Raw genomic sequence first — 15,643 nt, 5'->3', positions numbered from 1 at the left:
TTCACCCAGCAGAGGCTCCAAATCCGCGCCTTCAAACTTTTCCACAGGACCCGGTCGATCCTTGTCTTCCACGTCATACTCGTCATTTTTAAACTTCTCGACATGTTCTTTCACTTATACACGATCCACCATAAGTTTCTACGAGCATTCGACGCGCTTCAGCTGCCGATTTTTTCGAATTGAACGCGAAAAGCAAAATCTCCCGCAAATGACGCTTTTTCGGTTCGAATTTCGACATTTTCGTGCACCATCAAAATGATAGACAATAAGAATACACAAACGAGACAATGTAGAGTTGTTGACCGATATTTTAGCTCGCCATTTGGCGTTCCCGATCAAAATTTCTCACCGTTTTGTGAAGGTGGCACCACCTAGTCGAAAACGGCGGTTTTCTACTTGTACACCCAATATTATAAATTATAATGCCAAAAACTGACACTAAACTGAGTTTCATAACATTTTATCTATACTTATTATGTTTACAGTTTGACAGTTACAGTTTTACATTCCCAGCTTTACATTTTCTCTACATTTACCGATCGCTTCTATGGCAGCTATATGATATAGTTGTCCGATTTTCATAATATGGTTACCAAAATTCTGAAATAATACTAAAAGCTCATGTCTCAAAGTAGATGAAAATACGTTGAAAAACAACGAAGTTATAAATTTTTCTATTACTTTCCCTATCGTTCCTATGGCAGCTATAAGATATAGTCGGCCGATTTTCATAAAATTTATACCAAAATTCTGAAATAATACCAGAAGCTCATGTCTCAAAGTAGATTAAAAACAACGAAGTTATAATTTTTTTCGATTAATTTCCTGATCGTTCCTATGGCAGCTATAAGATATAGTGGTCCGATTTTCTTAAAATTTGTGCCAAAATTCTGAAATAATATACATTGTCTATATATCAAAAAATATGCAATAATATTGAAAAACAGCCAAGTTATAATTTTTTTTCTAAAAACTTATCGAACATTTGTATGGCAGCTATATGATATAGTCGTCCGATCCGGCCCGTTCTGACATATATAGCAGTGAGAGTATATAGAAGACTAAATGCAAAGTTTCATTCAGATAGCTTTAAAACTGAGGGACTAGTTTGCGTAGAAACGGACAGACGGACATGGCTAGATCGACTCGGCCTTTGATCAAGAATATATATACTTTATAGGGTCGGAAACGTCTCCTTCACTGCGTTGCAAACTTCTGACTGAAATTATAATACCCTGCAAGGGTATAAAAATAAATCATTAAAAACGAACACTTTTGTGAGCATAAAATTTGATTTAGTTTCATATATTTGTTTGTAGCTTGTTATTGAAAACTTGTTCAGTACGCTTTTGTTTTTCATATGCTCAACCAAATATACATCTTTGAGATAGAAATCAATTTTTTCACATTTTGAAGCTGTTAGTGAAAATTTACATTTTCCTCATAACCTTCTTTGCAACGAATACTTTTGTGACTCACTGTATGTACAGCTGCGGCAAAAAAAATAGCACTATGACATATATTTTTCTTCATTGATTATTTGTTTTATAACTATTCATATATTTAACTTGTTTAAGGCTTTTATTTTTACTTTAGGCTCTAATTTATCGAAATACACTGCAAGTGTCGTCGATAATAACATGAAATTGAAATATTTACATTAAGAATGTGAACGTTGAACATTTTAGGCGGCAACAAAAATAGCACTATTTCAAAAAAACCTTAAGAAAACGAAAAAAAACGAAAAAAAATACGGGAAGTTCTGGAATATTTGTATTCATTTGTATTCCTTATCGATATAGTGTATTAATATTTCGTTGTAAAAGCTTTGGCAGCAATGACAGCAGCACAACGTCTCGGCATAGAATTGACCAAGTTTTGACACCTTTCCCGTGGAATACTGCTCCATGATTCTTGAATGGTGGCCCAGAGCTCCTGATTAATCCTTGGTTTTGCATTGGAAACATATTTTTTTACATCAGACCAAAGATTCTCTATCGGGTTTATGTCTGGAGACTGAGCAGGCCAATCCATTAGGTGAAGGGATCTGTCTTGAAACCACTTAGGAGCTTTCTTGCTGGTATGTTTAGGGTCGTTATCCTGTTGGAAGACCCACAACAACGGTATTTCGTATTCTGCATAAGACAGCATCACTGTTAGCAAAATATCGCAATAGACATGTTGATCCATAATACCTTTTATCCAATGTATTGGACCCACTCCGTAATAAGAAAAGCATGCCCAAACATCCTATGGTCGGATGAAAGCAAAATCGTGCTATTTGGAGGAAGAGGATCTCGATCCTATGTACTGCGACCCCCCAATTCGGAATACCGCCCAAGTTTCACCTGCAAGACCATAAAACACGGTGGAACGAGTATCATGGTTTGGGCATGCTTTTCTTATTACGGAGTGGGTCCAATACATTGGATAAAAGGTATTATGGATCAACATGTCTATTGCGATATTTTGCTAACAGTGATGCTGTCTTATGCAGAATACGAAATACCGTTGTTGTGGGTCTTCCAACAGGATAACGACCCTAAACATACCAGCAAGAAAGCTCCTAAGTGGTTTCAAGACAGATCCCTTCACCTAATGGATTGGCCTGCTCAGTCTCCAGACATAAACCCGATAGAGAATCTTTGGTCTGATGTAAAAAAATATGTTTCCAATGCAAAACCAAGGATTAATCAGGAGCTCTGGGCCACCATTCAAGAATCATGGAGCAGTATTCCACGGGAAAGGTGTCAAAACTTGGTCAATTCTATGCCGAGACGTTGTGCTGCTGTCATTGCTGCCAAAGCTTTTACAACGAAATATTAATACACTATATCGATAAGGAATACAAATGAATACAAATATTCCAGAACTTCCCGTATTTTTTTTCGTTTTTTTTCGTTTTCTTAAGTTATTTTTGAAATAGTGCTATTTTTGTTGCCGCCTAAAATGTTCAACGTTCACATTCTTAATGTAAATATTTCAATTTCATGTTATTATCGACGACACTTGCAGTGTATTTCGATAAATTAGAGCCTAAAGTAAAAATAAAAGCCTTAAACAAGTTAAATATATGAATAGTTATAAAACAATTAATCAATAATGAAAAATATATGTCATGGTGCTATTTTTTTTGCCGCAACTGTACATATGTGCATTTGTAAAATCATATGTACTTATAAGCATATAAAGGACTATTTGTGTCTTTACAAAATGTATTTATTATTAAAAAAGCGTATAATTCTGTAAAGTTTATATGTATATTTGTATGTATTTATATGTATATGTATCTGTTCCATATACATACATATGGAAGTGTCTAAACATAGTAAACATTCACGTGTACTTATGAGATTAAATTTTTTTTTACAATTAAGTAACATTTCAGTTTACATAAGATATTAATTATTTATTATATTATTTAGCATATTAAATGAGTACATATGTATGCACAATCATAAGTATCACTTTTATATGTATGCATATTATAATTTAACAAAGGCAACGAAAAATAAATAATGTAAATATGGACATATATATGTATACTGCTTTTAAATTTATTTAAAACCCATATGACAGATCTAAAACAAACTATGGATGTACAATTGAAAATAAAATTAAACATACATACATTTGTACATATGTATGTATATATATTTCTACAATAATACAATTGTGTCTACATACATATGTAAGTATACGTATGTATATCCATATGTATTACAGTAAATGATTGAAATTATTTAACTTGCCTGCCAATTGCTTTTTTAACAGTAAAGATGACTGAAGTTCAGACATTATCAGTTTAAGATATTAAGTTTCTGATTCAACGCACACTCTATTTACACAAATAAAAAGCTCTTGGTTTAAAAACCGTATCCAAAACAGAACGACCAAACAGAATTTTTCTTGCTAAATATAAATTTTAATTCGGATGGCACCAAAATATGGAGCTGGTTCGCGGAACTATTAACAGAAACAAGACAATAATGATACGTTTTCACTGACGCAAGAGAGTGCATTATATACATAAATGTTTTAACAGAGTACTAGGAATGACGAAATCGGCTTTAACATTTATACCCTTTAACATTTATACCCTTGCAGGATATAATAATTTCAGTCAATAGTTTGCAACGCAGTGATGGAGACATTTTTGACCCTATATAGTATATCTTTTTGATTATCATCAACAGCCGAGTCGATCTAGCCATGTCCGTCTGTCCGTTTCTGCGCAAATTAGTTCCTCAGTTTTAAAGTTATCTGAATGAAACTTTGGATACAGTCTTCTGAATAATCTTACTGCTATATATTTCAGAACGGATCGGACGACTATACCATATAGCTGCCATACAACATTTTGACAAATTTTTAGGGACAAATTTTAACCTCGCTGTTATTCAACATATTTTCATAATTTTTGAGATATGGCCATTTTATACTGTCTTCCCACACAGCGCTTTTGTAAGGAACGTTTGGGATTTAAAAAAAAAGTGAAACTCGTGTTCCCACACACCGTCAAAGCGCATTCACCATCCGAACAGCAGATCGATCAGCTGTGGCTCATGAAAACGTAAACAAAGACTGTCGAATTGGCAGTTGAAAATTTGAAATGGAGCATTTTCCAACTATTTTGGCTGTTGTACAACAGCAAATGGCACAGATTGCGTCAGAATTTATCCGCACTAAATTTAAATGATTAATAGGGTCTTCCCACACAACATTAAAGCACATTCAACATCCGTTGAACGAACTGTCCATAAGGTTTTGCCGTTCCGAATTTTCCCAAATGGACCGGCGTTAGATCAACATTAAAATCTAAACACGGTTTGTTTGGCGATAGTTAGGCGATAGTTTTTCGGTTCAACTCTGATTCTTCTTTTTAATTTGACCATTCACCACGAAAATGTAAACAAACTTGGCGAGGAACAAATGAGATATTTTTAATTTATAACGTGGCGCCAAAGCTACAAGCATGCCCAAAATAGATGTTGGCGTTTTTTCTGTATATTCTTGCCCCACTTTGCCCCAATTCTTACCATTTAATATAAACCGCCTGCCTCTACCTTATTTTAAAGATTTTGGATGCCTATACCACCTATACACACTCTTCGGGGAATTTGCTCTTTGTTGGAGAAAAATCATTAGAAAAACTAAAATTCCTTGTCATTTAAATTTAGTGCGGATATAGTTGGTAACTGCTCCATTTCAAATTTGCAACTGCCAATTCGACAGCCTTTGTTTACGTTTTCATGAGCCACAGCTGATCAGCTGGGCAAGAATATAAAAAATAAACGCCAACAACTATTTTGGGCATGTTTGTAGCTTTGGCGCCACATTTTAAATTCCATATTTCATTTGTTCCTCGCCAAGTTTGTTTACATTTTCGTAGTGTTGGTCAAATGTTCACTGTTAAGAAAAAGAAATCAGAGTTGCACCGAACAACTATCGCCTAACTATCGCGAAACAAACGGTCGTAATAGGATCTTCCCGCACAGCGCATTTGGGAGGAACGGTTGGGATTAAAAAAAAAAAGTGAAACTGGTGTTCCCACAGATCTGCGCTAAAGCGCATCCGCATCCGAACAGCTGATCGATCAGCTGTGGCTCATGAAAACGTAAACAAAGACTGTCGAATTGGAAGTTGCAAATTTGAAATGGAGCATTTACCAACTATTTTGGCTGTTTTACAACCGCAAAAGCACAGATTGCGTCAGAGTTTACATTCTATTTTTAATTCAGTTTTATACATGTCCACCAAATTTAGTTTAAATCGGATGCCTATATCTCATAGCTCAAAGGCTTATATAGCGTTGCTTTAATCTCAAATGCACTCGAAATAAGAACATGAAGACTAATCGGGGTTTTACGCGACGTGCGTCGGATGTAATTATTGAAGGAGTAAATTGTTACTAAATACAAAAAAACTTAAACCTAGCTTGGGAGAGCGGATTGGAAGCTCTATGGACTTAAAGTCCCCCCCTTGCGAGGATACGCAGCAAAAGTACCAGTAAGGGATATCTCTGGAAAGCGTAGGATAACGCTGAGCGCTTGTGGATATGGAGAAGTGATTCTGTCCACACTACTGGCATCGGTCGTCACTGCGGCAAGATCCAATGGAATGTTGGTGGGCTAAACAATTGATGCAGTACTTATTTTGATGACTGCTTGGAGCCGTTACTCGCCGCTAAGGCGAAGAAAACGGTGGCACTTCCCTTGGCAGACTCGGCATTGGTAGGATATTATACTTCGAGTACGTCTTCCTTTGATGTCCTCGTATGGAACCCAGTAATTGAAGGAATCGAAAGAAGTGGTTAATCATGAGGAAAACGAGGAAATCCTTTGGATCGGTGGAGATATTTGCGTATAGGCATTAGGAGCAATCGGAACACTGGAGAATAAGTTGCTTGTATGCAACAAAGTGTGATGCTTGTGGTACGTGAAAAAGCTATGTGAGCTTGTGCAATCACGGAATTGATGACCTCTGGCAAAGCAATTTTGGCACAACTGCCTTTTCTGGATATAAGACGATCAATCGACTATCGTCATCTAAAGAAAGCCTGGACACAAACACACTGGATGGTTTTCTGCTGAACACAAATCGCATATTTTGGGTATTGGACCGATTTTCGTACTATAGGAATGTGGTATTTGTGGCTCCTGCTTGGAGATTGTCTGTTTAGACGATCGGAGGCATATCATAGGAGGCTGGCGAGAATCATTGCTTTCCAGAGTTCCTATGCGCTCCGTAAGGAATGAATCAAGTTCTAGCCACGTTGGAATTTCGATTTTATGTTGGATGGATTGCTCCCATAACGAAATCGTCAACTTTGGAAGAGTCGTTGATCACAAATAAACCAGGAGGCAGTCCCAATTCTCAGTAGAAAGACCGGAACTTTTCAGCGGCGTTAGACAACTTTGGATGGTCATATGCAGCTCCTTTAAGGCTGCCGAGGATTCGCGTGCGATGGATTGTATGTTCAGTAGTTTTTTCAGTTGGGTGTTCACCAACGCTCGTTTAATTTTGAAACGCTCAGATAGGGTTTCCTATGCTGAGCGGAAACCGTCGTTGCTCAGTGGTGAATTTGAAACTATGGAATGAGCTTCACCACCAGTCTTTGCATTTAAATAGAACAACTTCTCTACAGGGGTCAGTGCAGAATTGTAGATATATACCGCTGTGAAAAGGTCTCGGAAAGGGCTAGCGAAGATAATCGCCCAAGAAAAATGCACGGAGGAAGCCGACAGCCAGACGGAAAGGAATTTTGGGGTGCAGGGCATTAGACTTGAGCTGCTTTAGAAGAAATCGTATTGATCTGTTTCATGAAATACATAGAAATACTCGTATTTTGCCTTAAGAGTAGGAAATGTGTGCGCCGCGCCCTCTAAGTCAACTGAAATTAGCTCTGAAGAAGCCTCGTACTCTTTCTCGACCTTATTCAATAGCGCTCGGACTTGGTCGAGATGGATTTGGCACGTTTATTGGAGTGGGTGCTGCTGGATTGCAGACTGTGGACTCGAAGTGACTCAAACGGTCACAGATTAAAGTAAATTTGTTTAAAATGGTGGAAGTCATTTTATTAGAGCTCGCACAAAACGGTTAACCATTTTTATCAATAAAATTCTTTCGGAAGGAGAACAATCAAATAGTCTGAAAAGGGTCTCTCTTGCAGATGTTCTCGCTTCTTTGCTCTGTTTGCGATTTTGGTTAACTGTAACGGGTGATCGCAAAGACAAAGCTTCCTGGGAGCGAAGCGGCATCGAAACTACTCGCTTGCTTATGAGTCGAAAAGAGAGCATGAGAGAGGGATGAGGTTTGAGTTCATGCGTACGAAAAATTAAAAATATATTCTGAAAACAATGTAAACACAAAATAATAAAGAAATAGACTCAAGTTTGTGTTTTATGTTATTTTTTTATTTAATTTAATTGGGTGTGGCCGATTCTTAAGCGTGTGAAGGTGGCACATATGTATTCGTCTCCCGAGGTATGTAGCTGGGGTTTATATCAGAGTATCTGTGCCGGAAGAGTGACCATGCAGCATGCTTCGTTTCGTGGAGATTATCTCGAATTAAATTAATGGTGTCCTTGGCGTTTATGGGGTTGAAGAGTAGGGTAGGGGCAGACCTCATGTGATTTGCTGCTTTGTCTGCGTCTTCGTTACCAGGAATTCCCTTGTGACTGGGGACCCAGAGAAGAGTGATTTTATTCTGGTTTGCCATCGAGATCTTCCTAATTTCCAATATGGTAGGGTCGCTGTGGTGCGTGTTTTGTAAAGAAGGTATTGTCGAAAGGCTATCGGTGCAAATGACAAATTTTCCTCTGTTTTTAAAGAGAAATGCAAGGCTTTGAGTATTGCAAATGCTTCGGCAGTGAATACTGACTTATATGAGGGAAGAAGTCCTCCAGCGATAATTTTGTCCTCGCAGACGACAGCGAAGGACGTTGCTTCTGTCGATTTTGAGCCGTCGGTATATAACCAGATTTGTTTGCCGATCGCTTCTTTTTCACAGAAAAATAGAGTCAGAAATACAGAACTCGAAGTTTCTGTTTTTGTTGAGACAGCCAGATTGGTGTTAATGTTGGGCTTTTTCGAGGACCAGATTGGTGGCGTTGTTATGATCTGATGTGCGGCAGGCCAAGCTGAGTGCAGTAGCTGGCACACCGCCGAAGCGTAGAGAGGCATTTGTACATGCATATATAGCACAGAAATCTTTATTTAGAAGGATGTTGTATATAATTTTGGGATGAGATGCATGGTGCATTCTAATATACGATCAGATATGCTAGGTAGTACTGCTTCTTCCAAAATGCAATGAGTGGGAGAGGTGGGTTATGCATTGATTGCTCGCCGAACAGCTCCGTGCTAAGGTGGTTGTACTTTTCGTATGTGGGATTTTGCGCACCAACCGTAGATGGAAAGGCCATAGTCTATTTTTGAGAGCATTAGGGCGCGGGTAATGTTTATGAGCGTATTGGTGTGTATACAGGTGTACTTGGAACTTAATAATTTGATAATGTTGAAGCGGGATTCAAGATGTTTTCTGAGATCTATGCAAGGGTGTTTAAAATTAAGCTTAGAGTCGATGGTTATACACAGTATTTTTAATTGGTCTATACTTTTAACAGAAAGAAAGAATTTTACATTTTTCTGTTGAAAGGGGAGCACCCGAAAAAGCTCTCCACTCGTCCAAATCTTTAAAAATTTTTATAAATTTCTCTTTGACAGTTACTAGGTTTTTTATTTTGGTAAATATGATAGCGTCGTCAGCGTAGATTGATATCTTTATGTTTTTGTACCTTTTTAAAATGCAATTGATTTGCTCGAACGCTATCATGAAGAGCACTACTGACAGTGAAGAGCCTTGTTGCATGCCGTTATATAAATTGTGCGTTTCGGAAGTGATGTTGTTGACTCGAACCTTGAACAGGCGGTTGGTCATAAAGTCCTTTACAAGGTTATAAAACTTTGGACCGATGCCCCAGCGCTCGAGTCTACAAAGCACTGCATGTAACCCCACGCGATCGAAGGCTTTTTCGAAATCAGTCGCCAGGAAGGTGACATGATTCCTTATGGAAAAAGCTTTCGACGGGAAGTGTTGGATACGCAACAAGGCGTCTATTGTGGAGTGTTTCTGCTCGAATGCTACCTGGTTATGGGAGATTAAGTTATGACGGGCTATGCACCACATCAACCTGCTGGCTATTAGTTTTTCAATAGTTTTACTTAGGCATGAAAGAAGAGAAATCGGACGGAGACTATTTATTTCATTAGGTTCTTTGTTCGGCTTGCTTATTATAATAATAATGGAGGACCTCCATGTATGTGGGTAGGAACCAGACTGCAGCATATTGTTGTATATTTCGAGTAGTTTTCGCTTGAGGGATATGGGGATATGTTTTAACATTGGGTAGGATATTCTATCCGCTCCCGGGCTTTTCCCTTTGGCCGTATCTAGTGCCGAATTGATATCGGGAAGTGGTCACTTCCATGAAGATTTTTTAGGATAGCCCAGCTACACCTGTGAGCTATTTGTGGGGAAATCATTGAGATGTCAACATGGGTTAAGGTATTATGTGTGGAGAGGTGGGTTTCGGAACCGTTGTTGATGACTACTACCACGTGAATTTGAATAAGGAGATCCCCATAGGGGGCTCCACGAATTAAAGTCCCCGAAGATTGTAACGTCCTGTCGTCCACGGGTAGTCAGTGGGACGTCCAGGGCTGTGCAGATATATTTATTTGGTTCAGGCGTGGTTGCTGTAAAGATTTTTTCCCGATCCGTTTGCCCCCCAGGGAGAACTCGAGAGGGAAATACGGTAAAGAGTAAGAGTACGTTTATTGACGGAATATTACAGTCAGATAAATGGATCAGGATCTGGGCTGCGCTGGTGACCAACTGAAGTTCGGGGCGTCGGGAAAGATCGGCTCCGGGGCTCCTGGACGGGCGTAGGCTTCTCGCGTCTGGGAGGGTCTTCTCACGTCGGGATGCCGTCGGCTGCAGATGGTGCCTGGAGAAGAGGGAGAAGAGAAGATGTTGGCTCCGATCGGGCTGCGGCGGATGGTTGTTGTCGGACGCGCAGGTCCGTGTGTCGCCCGTCACTTGGGTGCGCCAGTCGGCTTGGATGCAGGGAGATGGGACTCAAAAGTCGGCTCAGAGATGTTGTTGTTCGGACCCGCAAGTCTGCTAGGAGAAGTTGTGGTTGGACTCGGAAGTCGGCTAGGAGAGGTTTGTTGTTTGGACTCGTAAGTCTGCGAGGAGAAGCTTGTTGGTGGACTCGTAAGTCGGCAAGGAGAAGTTGTTGATGGACTCGTAAGTCGGCACGGAGAAGTTGTTGTTTTGGACTCGAAAGTCTGCTAGGAGAAGTTTGTTGTTTTGGACTCGAAAGTCAGCAGAGAGAGTTGGACTCGAAAGTCAGCAGTGTTTTGGACTCGAAAGTCAGCAGAGACGTTTGGACTCGAAAGTCAGCAGTGTTTTGGACTCGAAAGTCAGCAGAAAGGATTGGACTCGAAAGTCGGCAGTGTTTCGGACTCGAAAGTCAGCAGAGAGAATTGGACTCGAAAGTCGGCAGGTGTTCGGACTCGAAAGTCAGCAGAGAGAAGTGGACTCGAAAGTCAGCAGTGTTTCGGACTCGAAAGTCAGCAGAGAGAATTGGACTCGAAAGTCGGCAGTGTTTTGGACCCGAAAGTCAGCAGAGAGGATTGGACTCGAAAGTCAGCAGTGTTTCGGACTCGAAAGTCAGCAGAGATTGGACTCGAAAGTCGGCAGAGATTGGACTCGCAAGTCGGCAGAGATTGGACTCGAAAGTCGGCAGAGCTTGGACTCGAAAGTCGGCAGAGATTTGGACTCGCAAGTCAGCAGAGCGTGGACCCGAAAGTCGGCAACGATTTGGACTCGAAAGTCAGCAGAGAGGGGGGAGGAGGGTTAGCGGGGAAGACTACGACTAACTACAATGTATTGGTTGGAACCTGGGTGTACCTGGTTCCAGAAAAAGTGACTTGGCTGCTTGGGTGATTACGATCGCAATCAGCGGCTGAGTGACTTCTCCAGTGCCGGGTCGCGCTTTATATAGGGCTCGGCGAGGCCCTAGTGTGGCCAGCTCCCTGACCGGGTTTTTGCCTCCGCTAGTGTGCCCTGCCGTCGTGCAGCCAGTGTGACCGTTCGTAGGCCGTGTGCGCGCGCGCGCTTTTGATTCAAAGTCGAGTGCGTCTTTCCTTTTCTCTCTTTTCCAGATTTTATTTTATTTAAGTTTTTCGTATTTCCGTTCTTTTGTGTTTACTTCAAATTTTGTGGTTTCTTTTATTCCATTCTTGTGGCTACTTCAGTTTCTTTTTGTTTTACAATTCTTTGTGTTTCTTACTGACTAGTTTTCTTTTATTCCAGTCTTGTGGCTACTTCAGTTTCTTTTTGTTTTACATTTCTATGTGTTTCTTACTGACTATTTTTATTTATTTATTTTGTGCGCGCAGCGTCACACCATTAAGATGGGGTCATGGATCGGGCTGAGAATTTCATTGATTTCGCTAATTGAGAAGGCTTGGGAGGGTGGGATATAAGTGTTAATTATGGTAATTTTGCTCCCAATGTTCAGCTGTAAAGCGGAACAGAGAATGTTCGAGTTTATAACCGTATGTGTATGGGGAATGTGTTGTTTAATGAGCACACCGGCGCCTTGCTTGGCCGATTTGTTATGTGGCAAGTTGTAGAAGTAGCCAGTGTATGCCTTGGGCAGATAAAGTTCTTGAAAGTGTGAGGTAAGTTAGTTTCTTGCAAACATATCATCTGGTGAGTGGTCTCTGATAAGAAGAGTTAGTTCGTTAAAGTTGTTAAAAATACCATTTATATTCCATTGTAGAATATTAATGGACATTGAAAGTAACGAGAGATGTGTTTTATGTTAGCAAGGGGATGTCAATGGTAAAAGGTCCGACTATGAGTCGAGACATTCCATTGACGTATCCGAGTCTTCAGTTGTGTTACGTAGAGGGGAATTCGAGTTGTAAAGAGAAAGAGTTGTGTCGTCTTGAGTAGATTGTAGAAGTTCTTGTGCTTCTAATAAAATAGCACGAGTTTTTTCGCTTGTTGTTTTTGCTTCTTCGTATGTTGGTACTTTTTTGTATGAGGGAGAAGGGGCCGTGGTTACCGATTGGTCTGCCTGGCTGATTGAACAGCTAGCAGTATTGCCGAGCGAAACGCTGGGCGAATTGTTGTGAACTTTGCCATGCACTTGGGGAGCTACCTGCTTATCGCAGCTCACTGTTGTTTTTGAGTTTGTTGTTTTTGTCGTATGATGGGTTACTGCGATAGCAGCATAGGAGGATGAAGAGTTGGGTTGTTTTTGTTTTTGTATTATGTGGCCTTTTCGAATACTACATTTTTTTGTAGTTTTTATTCGGAGGAGCTCCCTCTGGTTCTGGTATTGGGGGCATTGGGATGAAGAGGCGGGATGACCGCCGTTACAGTTTGCGCAGAAAGTGCGAGGTTCAGGGAGGTGAGGAACAAGATTACATGTCACGCAGGTGGCGGGGTTTTTGCAATGTTTTGCTGTGTGCCCTAGTTGGCATGTTTTGCACCTCATTGGGCTAGGGATATATTCTCTAACCTTGACGGAATGCCATGAAACATCCAGCTTGCTCAATATGACTTCTGTGGGTTTTGTGATTACATCGACTGTTCTGCAGAACTTGAATACTGAGTGAACATTTTGGGACTTGAGCTCTTAAACAATCTCCTCTTCACGTATGTTGATAAAGTAAGGCGCAAAAATAGTGCCTTTCACAAAGTTTAGGGATTCATGGAGTTTACATTCTATATCGCATATGCCCGGAAAATGCGTAATCTTTAGGAATTTCTCCGCCACTTTTTTGCACTTGACTAACAACAGGAGCTTGCCTTCGCGAAGGTCCGAAATGGAGATTATATCATTACTAATAACCTGCAGAGCACGGTGCACTGCGAAGCATGAAAAATCAGTAAGAGGCTTATCTGGGTTTTTGGAGGCGATGATTACGAATTTGGGGTTTTGCTTGGTGGTTTCGAGGAGTTCAGGGAATTCTTCAGAAAACTTTACGTATGAGCGTTTTTTCTTGGCTTTGGGACTCATGCTAAAGCTTGCAAAGCGACTGTCCCCAAGATTGGGAGGCCCAGGGGCCATGGTAACAACTACGTGTGACTTAACTGTGAAGTATTACACAAGTACATGGGCGCGAATGAAAAAAAAAAATAAAGAACGGGTAGGAAAAGGAATTGGAAATAAAGACCACTGATCGTAGAGTAGGCGTTGACGTCCGCACTCGAAGAGAGATAGTCGGTGACTGATTATTTATTTTAATCAATAGCGTTTCAAGTCACTTATTATTATTTATGGTAGAAGCTGTATTAGGAATTTAGGAACTAAACGGACTCGTAATAGGACTTTTGAAATAATAATGTGATATTTTTTCTTATGGAATTTACGACGGAAATGTTTGTGCATTAGCCGTATGACAATCCAGAATTTCCAAATATCGGAGAGTCGTTTGCAATATATGTAAATGTAAAAAAACGACAGCGGAACACTGTTTACGAAAAGAAATGTAGGAAACTGCGGCATAGGCATTTATTTATTGTATATAAATTACTTTTACGATTGGGGAAATGTAAATTTTGACATCGATTGAAGATTTGTGCAGTGGATTGTATAAATATGGTTTTGTATATTATTTATACTTATAAATAAATGCAAGCGGAACTTAGTAAACGAAAAGGAATTCGAAACTGAAAGTTTTACCGTAGCTTAGGCATTTATTAAAACCCACACTTAAAATTGTAATCGGAAGTTATTATGATGCCGTAGTGTCGGATCCATTGCACTTGGATTTAGACAATAATCATACAGAGAAGTTAGACGAATTGAACTTCGCAAAACCTAACTGTATGAACGGCAGTATTAATGTAATTGGAAGTTATCTGTTGCGGTGCTTAAGCGACCGTAACTGCTGGTGCAGACGATTAAATCCGGCTCGAAGGACCACTGTTTTGTAGGGGGCGGATTTCTCCGTGAAAAATTGTTGTAAATACTGTTATCATTAGATGAGATTAAATTGGATTGATTTGTTTTCAATGGGGAATAATATTTTTGCAAAAGTAACTAATGCAATTCTCAAGTTTATTTATTTCAACTGCGTAGCCTTTGTTTTTAAAACTTTATATAGCTATATGCTTTTTAAAGCTTTAAATTATACGAAAATATATGAATTTAGCCTCAATGACTTTTCAGCCATTCAGCCGATAGTTTCAGCGACTTCGAAGTCGCTGAATGACTGAAAAAAAGTATAACCAATTTGTATGGGAGCAGCTGTTTTCAGTCGTATATAGAGTCCTCTTACTTAAATACATGATACAATTAAATAATAGAAGGTAGTCCCATCGAGGCCAAATCTTTCAGGTTTGTGACGTATTTTGACAGCTCGTTCTTATTCATTATTACAGGCCTCACTTTCACTTCGATAGGTGCTAATTTTTCAGACGAAACCACCTTATATAATTCTATCATTCTTACAAATACGACATCGACATAGAATTCGACGAACAGCACTGTAGTCCTTATCTAAGGTTGTCAAAAGAAAATGAAAGCAGTTCCTGTGTTGCGATAATGTCTCCGTTTAAGTTTCAGGACGCAGAGTATAGAATACAGATTTCTTCTCTCGATAATGCTGTAAATGGTGTAGTAATTTTTGGCTGTTGACATATTTTACCCCTCCCCCCTCCCATAACCAACTGATTGATTTGTATCCTTCCTTTTTCGCTATGTTTCATTAAAGCATCAGACATCAGAACTGTTCCGTTTGGAAAAAGGGAGTTTAATCGGCAGTGTGATACTGTCTTCCCACTCAGCGCATTTGTGAGGAGCGGTTGGGATTTTTCACAAATGTGAAACCCGAGTTCCCACAGAGCTGCGTCAAAGTGCATCCGCATTCAATAACAGCTGATCGATCAGCTGTGGCTCATGAAAACGTAAACAAAGATGGCTGAAGCGGCCGATGTGGAAGTAAAATGAATAGTTTATCAGCTATTTCGGCTGTTTAACAACAGCAAAACCACAGATTTTATCCGCACTAAATTTAAATATAATAGATGACAAGGAATTTGAGTTTCTCTAAT

The 15,643-nt window shown here is 39.7% G+C and overlaps 1 protein-coding gene across 1 annotated transcript in view; it reads right to left on the bottom strand.

Annotated features, from left to right (window-relative positions):
* LOC108071862 (ubiquitin-conjugating enzyme E2 G1) overlaps positions 1-3,936 on the bottom strand; it is a 42,736-nt gene extending 38,800 nt beyond the window's left edge. Inside the window, exon 1 of the mRNA XM_041776485.2 lies at positions 3,753-3,936. Coding sequence (XP_041632419.1) covers positions 3,753-3,798 — 46 coding nt within the window. The 5' untranslated portion in view covers positions 3,799-3,936. The remainder of the gene's footprint in view (positions 1-3,752) is intronic.
* Between the last annotated feature and the right edge of the window lie 11,707 nt (positions 3,937-15,643).

Source organism: Drosophila kikkawai, chromosome 3L (assembly GCF_030179895.1).
Source record: "Drosophila kikkawai strain 14028-0561.14 chromosome 3L, DkikHiC1v2, whole genome shotgun sequence".
Classification (NCBI taxonomy): Eukaryota; Metazoa; Arthropoda; class Insecta; order Diptera; family Drosophilidae; genus Drosophila; species Drosophila kikkawai.
This window is presented reverse-complemented; position numbering and strand designations above follow the sequence as displayed.